The 14,063-nt window shown below is 35.1% G+C and overlaps 1 protein-coding gene across 1 annotated transcript in view; it reads left to right on the top strand.

Annotated features, from left to right (window-relative positions):
• myg1 (myg1 exonuclease) overlaps nucleotides 1-11,499 on the top strand; it is a 50,372-nt gene extending 38,873 nt beyond the window's left edge. The window contains exon 7 of the mRNA XM_036559161.1: nucleotides 11,226-11,499. Coding sequence (XP_036415054.1) covers nucleotides 11,226-11,388 — 163 coding nt within the window. The 3' untranslated portion in view covers nucleotides 11,389-11,499. The remainder of the gene's footprint in view (nucleotides 1-11,225) is intronic.
• Nucleotides 11,500-14,063: the final 2,564 nt, after the last annotated feature.

Below are 14,063 nucleotides of genomic sequence, written 5' to 3'. Positions count from 1 at the left end.
AGCTTCGGTAGTGCTCCAGTTTTTTTTTTGTTTGTTTGTTTTTGTTTTTTTTTTTGCAAATATTCACAAGTGAACGTCTTTTTTTCACAATCCGATTGTATAATAAAATTTAGAATATTTGTTGTCAACAGTATGTCATACTATGCAGAAACCAAAGATTATCATTTTACCTCAGCATTGTAAAGTAAATGCAGGCAAATTTACCAAATAATTAAAAAAGGTAGCCATTTGCACCCCATCAAATTGATTCAGGAGTCAAATTCAACACATAACCATTACCAGTAAGTAAACCAAAACAGCAGTAGATATAATGACCAAACCAAATATGAAGTAATTTTACAGCAGCATTTTAAAGTAATTGGCAGCCAGAGTTACCTGATCTGTTCATTAAGTAATTTGCATCCCATATAATTGACTCTTCAGTTTGCAGCCAAAATGATCAGACCCCTTTTGCCTGTCTTGTCATATTCAGCATGTTATAATATGTCCATTACCAATAATTTGACCAAAAAGCAATGAATTTTGGTGTAAAATCTGTCAGACTAGAAATCAAATATTTACTGCAGCATTTTAAGTTAATTACAGTCAGTGTTCCCAAAACAGTCTAATCGATTCTTTAATCAAATTCAACATGTTTTAAAATGACTATTATCAGTAATTAGACCATAAAATTAAAAAAACACTGAACTTAAGAAACTTTCCAAAAACTTAGGAATTTCAACACAACATAATTGCCAGAAGCCAATCAAATACAGAGTCAGAGCTTCCTCTGTAAAAACCATGCATATTCTGCTCTGACTCAGAAAGGCTTTTCTGGATTGTTGTAAAACGTTGCAGACATGTACCTTAGGAAGGTCTTTTCAAATTTTAGTGCAACCGCATTTCTTGGGGGCACTATAACATGTAAGACAATGCTATGCAATGTTAAGTACTGTTGTGAAATTGTGCATGCTGCTACTGTGTCCTTTTCTGGTTCAGGTTCACTGAGATTGACATCATATCTGGAAAAACATGGCTAATCAGATTTCAGCATTTGACAGTCTTAGAATTGGCCAGTCTCCACAACACTTAATATTCATGTGTGAAACTTTGCTGGCATGTACCTTTGGGGTCAAAGCCATAATTGCAATGTTGGGCCTACTAGCGAAAGACAGACTGGACCCCAAACAAATTGTTGAGATAATTGGCAAAATATGTGAAATGTGTGACAGTTTCTCAGCAACTCATTATGTTAATCCCGGATAAAAATAGATCACTTCAAATTTGTTTGATAAATGTGCTGTGCAAACTAGTCTGCATTTTGTTTTATCAAATTGTCTCAAACTTGGTCTTTAAACATTCTGTAGAGTCTGTATAAATAATAATTGAAAAAAAATCTAGACTGTAAAGCACAGACTGACTGCAAGACGACGATGCAATACAAAGATTAAAATAAAGAAATGATTTCAAACTCATTAATACCTAAAACTTTGTAAATATATGTATGTTTCACAATTCAACAGAAAATCTGACAGTGGAATGGCTGTATTGTCTCCAATCATTAGGGGAAGCTTCAGCAGTAACTGCAAATTGCAGATAGTGGTAAGCTTTAATATGAGGCACAGAGTAATGATCAAATCCTGTGGCACAAAAAGATTAATATTTTGTAATCCACTAAGCCTAATTTAAAAAAAAAAAAAAAATTCAAATCATTAAGGTTTGAAAAGTCATTTTTTCATACTACTTCATGGATTGCATCTCAAACTTGGTTTTAAAGCAACTGGTAAGGTCTCCATAATAATAATAATAATAATAGCGTAATAAAAGCATCTTGCAGATAAAACTGAACTCGTGCTATATTCCTTAAACGGTAAAAAGCTGTTTTGGTAATATATGTGCTTTTAAAGTTAAATCGGAGCCTAGAGTTACACCAAGATTCCTGACAACAGTTTTTATTTGTAGAACCAGATTTCCAAGTCTTTCATACAACCTATTCCTCTTTGCTTCACTACCAATTATAATTATTTATGTCTTTACTTCATTAAGCTTTAGTTGTCTGTCATCTGCATTAGCTATGAAAATTGATGCCATGCTTCCTAATAATCTGACCCAGTGGCAGCATATACAAAGAAAACAACAAAGAATATCATGCTTATCTGAGATATGTTCACCTATGTTTACAAAATACTGTCTCCCTGTTAAATATATAGAGAACCAGTTTAACACGGTTTCATTAGGACCAAACAAGATCTCAAGCTGATTTAGTAGTATTCTGTGGTCTGTAGTATCAAATGCAGCAGTTGAATCCAGAAGCATAAGTACCAAAACATGACCCGCATCAGCATTTATTTTTGTGTCTTTCAATACCTTTTCTAAAGCAGTTTCAGTGCTGTGATGTGCTCTGAGGCCAGACTAGAATTTTTCATGAATATTCTGTTCGTTTAAGAAATCATTAAGCTGTGAAAAGTTTTTGTTATTTTACTTAAAAATGGAAGGTTAGAGATTGGTTTGTAATTGCTAAGAACTGAGAGTTCAAAGTTATGTTTCTTCAGTAGTGGTCTTACAACTGATGTTTTAAGTGTTTCTGGAAAAGTGCCGGTTTCCAAAGAATGATTTACAATGTCCAACACACTTGGACAAAGATTGTCAAACACTTCTCTAAAAAATGCTGAATAGGATCTAAAACACAGACAGAGGAATTTAACTGCATGACTTTTTAAAGTTCTGTCTCAGTAATCTTTTTAAAACTATTCATAGTGTTTTGCTGTTGAATGAAAATAGTCTCCTATTTTACATCATTACATTTTGATGTTGAAGCCTCAGTGAGAGGCAGTTAGTTATTGAAAATAAAACTCTTGCGTTGTGTCTGTTGTCCTTAATACGTATTGAGTAGTATTTCTGTCTCTCTGTTCGTACTGAATTGTTATAAACATTAATACAGTTTTTTTAAGAATTTCATAGTGAATAGTTTGCGGCAGTCACTTGGTTTATCTGTTCATTTTTCCAGGACATTTTTGCGGTCAGTGACTTTTTTTTTTTTAGTTTTTCTGGTGCAACAGTATCTAAAAATACGTCTTAGCTTACAGTTGAAATCAACCATGTCAGTTGAGTTATTAGGTAGAGGAGGTTTGCAATATAGAGTGTTACTAAAAGCATTCGCTGTTGATGTGTTAAAATACATTTTTTTTCTTCATTTTTGTTACTCTGTCTTTCATGTCAAGAGAAGCAGGCATACTAAAAAACACACAGTGAAGATCAGAGATAGTGATATCAAGGATTTCATTTATGTTAATAAATAAACCTTGTGACCTGACTAAATCTAAAGTGTGACCATGAGTATGTGTCTGAATAGTTATGTGCTGAGTAAAATAAAATGTGTTTAAAAGTTTTATAAATTTAGTTGCTTTTTGGTCTAAGGCTTCATCAACATGAAAATTAAAATCACCAGTCAGAAGAATCCTATCATGATTAGTTACACAGATAGACAGTCTCTGTTACGGTGCAATATGTAGGCTTACAAACTTGAACTAACTTCTATTTATTCCTTTTAGTTCCTGTAGTACATGCAGTATTGTGATTGCTTACTAAAGTTTAAATAGAGAAGTAACTGTTAGTACCAGAGGAGTTGCTGTTTGTTTTATTTACTTCTCTATTTTTGCATCACATTTTACTGTTTGTCTTCTCATAGTTTGAAGATAAAAACATAGATCTGTCGCAACTTAGGTGGAATCCGTCTCTGTAATCAAGAGAGGGTCTTTCACAGAAAGTGTTCCAATTGTCAATAAAATCCAAGTTATTGTCCTCAGTCCACCTTTGTAGCCACTCATTCTGCCAGAAATCTGTTTTCCTACTCTAAATGTTAGCAGAGGGTCAGAAACTACAACTCTGGCTGTTGTTTGTTCCTGTATGCTACACAACAGAAAACTTCACTCTTTTGATCTTGATAGCCATCCTTTTTGCGATATCCATGACTTGAGCACCAGAGAGGGATAAAACAGATGCTTTACCTTTAGCTGAAGCCAAGTTCATGTTCCGCACGACTGAGTTGTAAATTACTAAAACATTGGTCGAGGGAGGAGCAGGGGAGGAGAGAGAGCCCAGCACTTCAAATCTGTTGCTGGTGGCGAGTTCAGGCTGAAATGGTGGTGGGGATCTATGCTATCTTCTGCGATGCTGGCATTCCCAGACTTCACTTTTCACAGGTGCAGGGTTACCATGAGAGTCCCCGGCACAAGTTTCAGAGGTCTGGCCTGGTTCAGGTGAGGCCTCACGGGCTGCCTCGAGGCGAGTTTTTAGAGCGTGCAGTTGAGTCTGACGTTACAGCAGTGCCTTAATCTCAGCCTCCAATGATTCCAGTTCTTTACTGAGTGTCTTGATTTCCCAGTCCTCCTCACTTAGCATTTTACAAAAATATTAACTAAAATAGTTCAAAAAAGAATAGTAAAATGAAAATTATTAAAAATGTTAAAGTAAAAGTATAAAAAGTTAAAGTATAAAAATGAAAAAAAAATATGTACATGTATGTATAAAAAGTTAAATAAAAATAGCTAGATGGCTAGGCTAAAAGCTAGGCTAAAAACACCTAGCTGTGCTAACTTAGCTTGTGTCACTATGACGTGCTTTCTGTTGCTCCTGTCTACCACAGTGGGACCAATTATTCAGGTCAGTTATTATTTAAAATTTTAAATCTTTAAATATTTAAATCTTTATTTTAGTCACAATATGGCTGTAAGATACGACTCAGTCAGTCTGGACTGGCTTATTCTGACACAAGGGAATATACATCTATCAGTGATGCTCTGATTGTGACAATTTCATTTGTACATACAGTCATCAGCTGAAAAAGCATTTGAGGCTTAAATCAGCCTCATTTGTTCTCTGCAGTGCTCAATCTTGTGATTTAATCTCACTAAGACTAAAATAAAAAAATGTTTCGAACAACATCTCATTAAGACTTTAAACTTTGCAACTATATGTATGTTTCCTTAATTGCACAGGAATTTGAGCATTTTAATATGATCACAAAGTGGTAAGTAATATTATAATATTTTACACTTAGAGGGCGCTTCAACAGTAATTGCAGCTGGTAAACTTCAAAACATAAAAGCAGTCACAAGTTTTATTTTATCTTGTGAAAAAATAGTTTATTTTAAGTCATGCATTCCTCTCAGTCTGACAACTGAGCAAATACAAGTAATTTAAAAATTATTACAGTTCCACAATTGTTAAAAATTTATATTTTCTTGTTGGTGTGAACATGACCGGAAAAAAGACCTAAAGGATAAATTGACAGTTGGTGTCATACATGGTTTGATGCCACCTAGGTTCCACTCTATCAAGACAGTCTGTTCCCTTAAAGTCTGTTTTAGCAACATAATCAATATCAGACTAATTCAACTTATTTGTAGTGACAGCACCCTTGACCTAAAACTAGGGCTGTGTTACGTAAGATCCCTTACATCTAAGACATTTTAAATTAATTTATTATTGATTATAATTTTGATGCTCTGTGCACCACAGAAACTTGGATTAGACCAGAATAATAATTTGCTTTAAATGAGGCCTCCTCCACAGGCTACAGTTAAATGACAGAGGAGGAGGTAACTAATTATACAAATACTTGAGGCATTAACTAGAAAAATGTTACAGATTCTCTTTACCTGCAGCAAATTTTTTAAACAAATTTTAGTGATTTATTTTTATTCAGGAAACAGTGAGTTGCTGAGAAACTGTAGAAAAAGAAATTCTTTTCCTTAATGCAACCAGTCTAGCTACAAAATAGAAAGTATTTTCACTAATTACAATCCATATATTTTATGTATTCCTGTATATTGTATGTATACTGTTCTTACATGAATTTGTTCACTTCCTGTCAATCCTCATAGTGTCCACTGATAAAGTAGTAATTGTAGAAGATTTTAATATTCATTTTGATAAAGCACAGGATCCACTGAGAAGAGCATTTGTGTTTATTTTAGGCTCTGTTGATTTCACTCAAAATATAATGGGGCTCACTTACAGCAACATCCTTGATTAAATGTTGACCGTTAAGGTCTGCATAGACAATATAACCATCCTCCCCTGGATCACAGTAATCTACACTCATTACGTTATTTCTTATGAATTCCATTTGAGTAATAATATATGTTCATTCCCACGCTATTGTGTTAAGATTATCATAACATCCTCTACAGCAAGTAGACAAAAAAATTTAAACCACACCACCTTACACAAGTAAAGCAGGTCTGGAGTACAGTGCAACTGCAGCAGAGAGTTTCGAGTCATTTACTCTAATTTAACAAATGAAGCTGTTTAATTTTTTTTCCTCCTGAAAACCTTCCACCTGCATACCTGACCCAGTTCCTATGAGTTTACTCAAAGAACTGCTATCAGAAATAATTAAGCCTCCTCTAACAATAATAATCTCTCGGGCTTGACCATATGCCCAAAATTCTTAAACTAGCAGTAATGGACCCTTTTCACAAAGAGTCATGATTACTTCCAATTTAATCATTAGCAGGGTAAAACTCACTTCTGCTCCATATAACTACTGCCGAAGCGATGTCAAAATGTTATAGTAGTGTACCATAATGCTCATACACTGAGCTACCACAGCTATGTTTTAGTTTTCCTGCACTGTCGTGACAAACAGTGAGAATAAGAAGTTGATGGAAGCACTGATTTAACTTTAAACAGAGCTAAAATCTTTTAAAAGCTATTGCAGGCAATAAACCATCAACGAAATAATTCTTACATGATGAGCTTGGTACAAACAACTAATGTTAGCTGGCACATTATGTCAGAGACCTTACATGGCTCTTCCCAGACCACAAACAACTGGGAAGCCATGTCAGAAAATGGAAAACAGAATGTCACAGCATAGCCATGATGCTAAGATACAAGTTAGCTAGGAGTCGTGTTTTTGATGGAGCAGGGAAAGGTGGATGTTGTCCGAAGTACTGCTTCATAAATTGCGTTGAAACTAAAAGAGCGATGCTGTTTGGCAGATTGCTAACATAGCTAGCCAGCTAGCATTGAAGTTTGCTACTTGCTGGTGTTCCTTAAACTGTTAATGATAGGCTAGCTAATAAGCACCTGCCTGCTAGCCTACCATAAGCTAAAAGAGAGTTTAAACAAGGTCTGCTGTACAGCATGCTGTAAATGTCTCACAGAACCTAGCCAGCTGGTGCCAGCAGCTAATGAAAGCTACAGGTAGCAGTGGCTTCTAGCATAGATAGCTACATCTAAGCAACGTCTACCAGATTCATACTACATATAAAAGTTCTCCTTTCTTTTGAAAACAGAAATATTACAGAAATCGCTGGCATGTTGTACAAAGAAAGAGAAATGGCTGAGGCAGCTGCAGCAGCAGTAAACAGGGCTACACCACACAGTTAAATCCGTGCTTTCATCCCCTTCCTATACTTACTATTTGTCATGACACTGCACGAAAATGAACATATGTCTGTTGTAGCCCAGTGTTCGAGCATTATGGTACACTACCATAACATTTTGTCATCGCTTCTGCAGTAGTTATATGGAGCAGAAGTTAATTTTACCCTGCTTAAACCGGAAGTAATCATGACTTTTTGTGAAAAGGGCCCATTAAGCTTCTGAAAACTGATCTTAATCCCTGTGTGCTGTCAATTTAAAGTTCTGTCTCAAATCTTCATACTTGTAGTTCATGCTTGCATAAGAATCATATACACAAATATTTAGTCAGGATATAGGCCTCATAGTGCTCAGTGTCCACTGTGGTTATCGAGTACCACAGCTCTGTGTGGAAAAGTTGTTAGCATATCTAGTTTTGCTGGCTTTGATGGCCCTGAGTCTTCTACCAGGTAGAAGTGAATGGAAGTAGTGGGTGAGAGGAGTCTGTAATATGTCCTGAAGCACTGGCACTTATTTTCAGTGGTCATCAGAGTGCATCACTGAAAATGGAGTTGGACACTAATTTCTCAAAGATTACAAAGACCAGTTTTGCATTTGAAATCGCAGTCTATGTGCATCATGCTGAAAGCGTTGACTGTTGAAAAGATTGCTGCAGTGTGCAAAATCACAGAGAATGTAAAATGTTAAATGTTTTTTGGCCCTGTATATCTCCTAGATAAGAGAGGAGATCACCCTTGTTTGGGCATGAGAGGCTAAGAGAGGTGATACTGGACATCATGCAGGCCACATATTTTCAAGGTACAAAAAAATCAAAGAGCAACTGACATCCTACTATGCTCTGTGGCACATATAAAAATACTGAGCAGGCCCCGTTGACCTTGATTTTGGATTATAATGACAAGAAGCAGTGACTCATTGTTGATGTATATGTGGTAGGATCTTCAGTCACAAAGACTGCTCGACTGGCTGGTGTTGGATAGGAACAGTGGCTAAAGTAACCTCTTAGACCTCAGTAAATAAGGCTGGAAATTGTGGTTAAACGTCCATATTTAATTTGCAATATTCAAAGTGCATATAATTTTTTTTCTTATTGGGATTACAGTAATCATTTTAAATTTATTTTTGAAATTTAGACATTTTAATAGACTTGCCCAATCTAATTGCTACTAGCACTGGCATTGAAAAATGAGGCTATTCTCTTTTTGTCCTCTAGAGAGTACCGTTTTTTGTGGTTGCTTTCGTGTCTGTTCTTGTTTGTCCTCTCTCATGGCTGATTGCCGATGCTGATTCAACATGCTCAATTGGCATAATTATATCACATAATCACAATTATATCAGGTTATATAGTCCTAGTGTATAATTGGTATATTTACAAATGACACCCACTGTCAAATAGAGTCAGATATATTTGCTGAATCCTTCTTGTGCTCTTGCAGTACTGGTTTAATATACTAAATTTGCCTTCCGCCCACTGAGCGCTGAGATAGGCTCCAGCATCCACACACGACCCAGGAGGATAAGCGGCTTAGATTGTGTGCGCGTGTGCATGTGCATAATAAATTATGTACTTTACTAAGTATTTACTAAGGAGTACTTAGTAGTACTTACATACATACTTAATACATGTTGTAAAAACTCTAAATATGTTAGCTAGCTAACATGACCTTAAACTCGGCTTGCTTAAACTGAGCATAAAGGTTTACAATGTTAACAATACTGGTTTGCTCATGCTAAAAACTCTTTATGAATAATGTCAATGTCAGTCACTTGAATTTGGATCTTCCCTCTCTATCTAGGCTACTAGCATTGCTATCGAGTGAGGTGTTCAAACTTAGCTGGTTAGCTTTAGTTACAGTAAGACTCACTAGCGTGTAGCTAAAAAAGGTACCCATAAATGTGTGAAGAAGAAAATCTACTTTTTACTCAGCTCCACTTCAAATTAAAATCTTAATTCTGGTTTTCATTCTGTTGGTGTAGCTCCTGGGCTGCTTTGCTGTAGCTAACACCTCTCACATTGGAGCTTTTTATCCAAAAGGATCTTAAAAAATAGCACCTAACACACTGATAAATGCTAAATTGCAGTTCTGCATTTAATATTAAATTATACTTTTAAGTTCGTAAGCCTTTTGGAAGTTTTTAATTATACTGATACCTTTTTACTCCTTCTATTGAAATTATGTTTTGGTAGCCTAGGCTAGGCTTCTGGTTGAGTCTTTATTTAAATTAAGTTACTTTTTATGTTATAGTAATACTTTTTGTTTGAGTATGGGTTAAAGTTGCTCTACACACCTCTGACAAAATCCTATACATAGTTGTTTATAAAATGTGTAAATATATATTTTGTGCAATGTTTTAAGAAATAAGAACGTTATTAACTTTATCATCAAGATATGAACACCTATCTATCCGTGCATCACTTTGGCCTAAGTAGTTGGTGCTTGGCGCCTTTTGTCATGTTTCGGAGTGACTTTGTACGAAAGCTGAAACATCATCAGTAATATGACTTCATTCTGTGCTTATTTGCCAAATAATTATTTATATGTGTTTCCATTGTAATTTGTAACATTTCTTTTTTGAAAAAAGCAGGTAAAGCAATGGCTCGGCAAAGAAACATACTCTCAGTTAGTTCGGTTTGGAGTGACTGAGAACAGTATACAGTGCTAACAGAGTGCAGCAATGACTCAGTGACAGTCCTAGTTATTACACCATAACTGAAAGGGAGAGCCAGAAGGTAACAGGGACATGAGGGCACCTTGAGATGTTAGTGCCCATCTGCTCCACTGGTAATAAACTTCAGTGAACGCATGAGAGCAGCAGGATGACAGCACCAACATTCCCAATTCACCATAATACTCTGTCCATGAATCCCCAGGTCTGCACCTCTTATCTAAAGGGAAAAACTTACCAAAGCTTTGCCTAAACAAGTGGATTTTTAGTCCCAAACACTGACTGAAAGATTATTCCAAAGCTGGGGGGCTTTGTATGAAAAGACTCTACCCCTGATATAAATTTATCAATTCTAGGTACTAATAGTAGGCCAGCACCTGATGATCCTAAGTAGGCGTGATGGTTCATAATATGAGAAGTTCACTTAGACGTGGCCGTTTAGAACTTTATATGGCGGTAAGGGGTGAGGCCATTTAGAGCTTTATATGGCGGTAAAAAAAAACTTGTGTACTAAATGCAGAATTTAACAGGCAACCAGTGTACCAATAACTGATATGATCAAACTTTCTAGTTCTTAAGGACTCTGGTTGCAGCATTCTAGACTAGCTAAAGCTTGTTAAGGCTTTTGCAGGAACATCCATAAAGCAGGGCATTATAGTAGTCAAACCTCGAGGTAATGAAGGCATGAACTAGCTTTTATATTTTCTATATTTTTAAATATATTTTTATATATTTATATTTTAAATATATTTATAAGTTTAAGCAGTAGTAGCTTCTCCAGATTTGGATAAAAATTGGTGCATGCTCAGAATCTTTGCCACTCTACTTTCAGCAACTGAAGTTTCTTCCATCTTTTGCATTGATCAGTGATCACTCAACAATCCAAACACTATTTTTATTATTTCTCCCTAATGCATTTGTATGTTTTTTATCTCTAAATATATTCATGATTTTAAATTAATACTCCTTATTTATTTTTTCCTTTTTTTTTTTGCTGTTACCGAACAGTAACTAAAATAGAAGAAATCAAATTTAACTCTTACTTTTTTCTATTACTGTTAAAACTTAACACCTGTTTCTAAAGCCCTTTGAATTGCTACCGGTATGAAAAATGCTCTGTTTAATAAATTTATTTTTCTTCCTCTTCTTCTAATTCTTCATCTTACTGTATATCTCCAAATTTATAGGTTGTCACTGTTGGAGGAATGGCGTGGTATCAGAGACAATGCATTGTCCCAACTCAGTGGAATCCCTGGCTGTATTTTTGTCCATAGCAGTGGCTTTATTGGGGGAAACAAAACCAAGGAGGGAGTTATTGAGATGGCTAAAAGAACCTTACTAGCATCTTGAACATCTCCAGTGACTGCTGAAATTGTCTTATTTTTGCATTACTGCTTAAGCTCATTTTTGTATTGCAAGTTTAACTTGCTTGTTTCACAATAATAAAATGCCTGAACCAAAGCAGTCTGTTTGCCTATTAGTTTGTTATCCATTGAAGTGTTTTTGCTCAACCATTTTCTGACAGATTAGTAATGAGAGAGTGAAACTCTCCCATATGCTTTTTAAAATGTCATCCAATCCACATTTATGCTTCCTGCCTGCTCTCAGTAGTTTTACTTAAACAGTGCTGTTCCTGTTATGACTGTCAGCTGTTGTAGATATAATTGCAAGTTTCTTAAACTCAGTCAGCAGAAACTCAAGCCACTTATAAATAACCTTAAAATCTGAACCTAAAACAGGTAAATAATATTAATGTTAACATGAAAGTTGTTGAACACTCAAACAAGAACAAATTAAATGTACATTGTTCTACTTAACAAATGCACTGTAACTGTTTTATGTGTTACATTATTTGCATTCATGGACATAATTTGTGCTGTTATTTTTTGTCAGTGGGATAAATCCCCCTTTATAAATGTAGACCTGAATTTGTTTTGGAATTAAAAGAAGAATCATAGTGTAAACCTGATGTGCATTAAATGTAATGTCAACAAACCTATTATTTCTGCCAAATTTAAAAGTAAAATGTAATGACATTTTTTGACATTTGCAAATGTCACTTTGGCATTGCCCTTTATTGATTAAATGCATTTCAGTCAATAAAGGGCAATGCCCTTGGAAAATTGTAGCATGGTAATCGATTTTGGGGTCATTACCAAATAAGGTTTTCAAAATGACAGTTTTTAAAAATCTTATGAAAAAGGACAAAGGGCATTTTACGTACGTACATGTATATGTATCTGCATACATATTTGCAATTATTAAATTTGCAGTCATTAAAATTGTACTGGTTGCTCCATTTGACATTTCAGACTGATCTCAAACAGGCATCTGCTTAGATACTCGCAGAATCCTTTGTCCTTGAACTTGAGTTTATCCTTTTTTTCAAATAAATAAACAATAATAATTACACATTTCCTTGGTTTTCCTGAGGTCATATCACCTGACACGGTAAAATTAAATCATTCTATCCATGACACATCATTCGATCAATTAATTCTTTTCCAAGATTTGTGAAAGGGCTACTGACATTGGCTTTGCACCATGAAGGTCACTTGGAGTCTTCTGTGTGATGCAGTACCCTGGCCCGTCTTTTATAAAAGCATGTCAAAATAAAAGTCCTTTATTTTTGGTTATGCCACCTGACACATGAAGTAAGAACTTTGGTTCTTTTTTTTCAGTGAGTTGATTACTTTTAAAGTAACTTAAAATGACGCCAAGCTATTTAGAATTTGATATAATTAAATTACCTTTTCTGGTAATTTACCTAATCAACATATAAGGTTGAACAATTGCACCATCTCACATTTTTAGACTTTTTGACGCAAAAAAAGAAATTAAAATGAATTTAAATGGATGCACTGAAAACTGTTTCTATCCCAGGTGGTAACATGTTACTGTGTTGCAAGTAGCAGATAAGTCCCAAGTCCTAAACTTTGAGTCCTCAACAAATCAAAATGCATTACTTCACCAAATGTAATGTTACGCTGATATCAAAGTTTTATGTGTGAAAATGAATGAGCTATGCCTTTTGACTTTAGCCCATAGAACTTACAGTTATTGCTGGTGGCAACATAATTATGGTGCAATTCAATATTAATTATTTTTTACTCATATCAAGAACAAAATACTTGCAATGAGTTATGGTTTAAGAGGCATAGAGGTACTGATATTACTATCTGAATTACTGCTGCATACCTGCAATGTTTGCTTATCTTCTTTAAAGAACAGACAGAATACATGAATGTGGCAAATGCAAACAGACAGATGGTCAGATCAGCATGACTTTCCTGTTATTGCCATACCCAGCGCAAGTGAACAGCATTCTGCCTCAGTAAGGTGCCCTACCAGTACTTTGTTTTGTATGTGGTCATGGAAATAACATATCTGGAAGTGATTTTATATTCTACCACATGAAAGCACTTTTTCCATTCTTTTATAAATCAAAATGTCTGTGTCATTATTTGTTTAGCAAAAAATAAACCATATAACCATATAGAAAATCAAAAGAAAAATATCTACCAAAATATGACTGCTTTATGACCCCAAGAGAAACAAAAAAGTGGCAAAAGGCCCCTCAAATAAAATGTATATCAGTGTTTTGATGAATGATCAGTTATGGGGAGAATTTAATCCTGTACAAATATTAGCTGCATGGATTAACAATGAAGCTTAAATTTTCTTCACATTCCAACCAAAATCCCCTGAGTTTGGCTAACAAACTATCTGCTCGTGTACATGGACATGGATGGGAGGTGAGGTGTAAAAAACGTCATTCATGTACAAAATGTGAGCTTGCAACTACAGCTCCAATATTGTATCTTTAGTATACTTGGTTAATATCTAAACATTTCTAACAGCAGTAATTTCTTCATTTCACAGCACTCAATTAGCTCCTCTTGCAGATGGCAAAGTGACCTACTTACACCTCCATCCAAAATGTATCGCAGTGGGCATCATTAATTCCTTGCAACACACTGCAGTTTCAGGTCAGAGAAGACATAAGCTGCTAGCAGGATACTGGA

This window comes from Colossoma macropomum, unplaced genomic scaffold (genome assembly GCF_904425465.1).
Source record: "Colossoma macropomum unplaced genomic scaffold, Colossoma_macropomum, whole genome shotgun sequence".
Classification (NCBI taxonomy): Eukaryota; Metazoa; Chordata; class Actinopteri; order Characiformes; family Serrasalmidae; genus Colossoma; species Colossoma macropomum.
The sequence above is the reverse complement of the archived record's forward strand: the minus strand, read 5'-3'. Positions and strand labels throughout refer to the sequence as shown.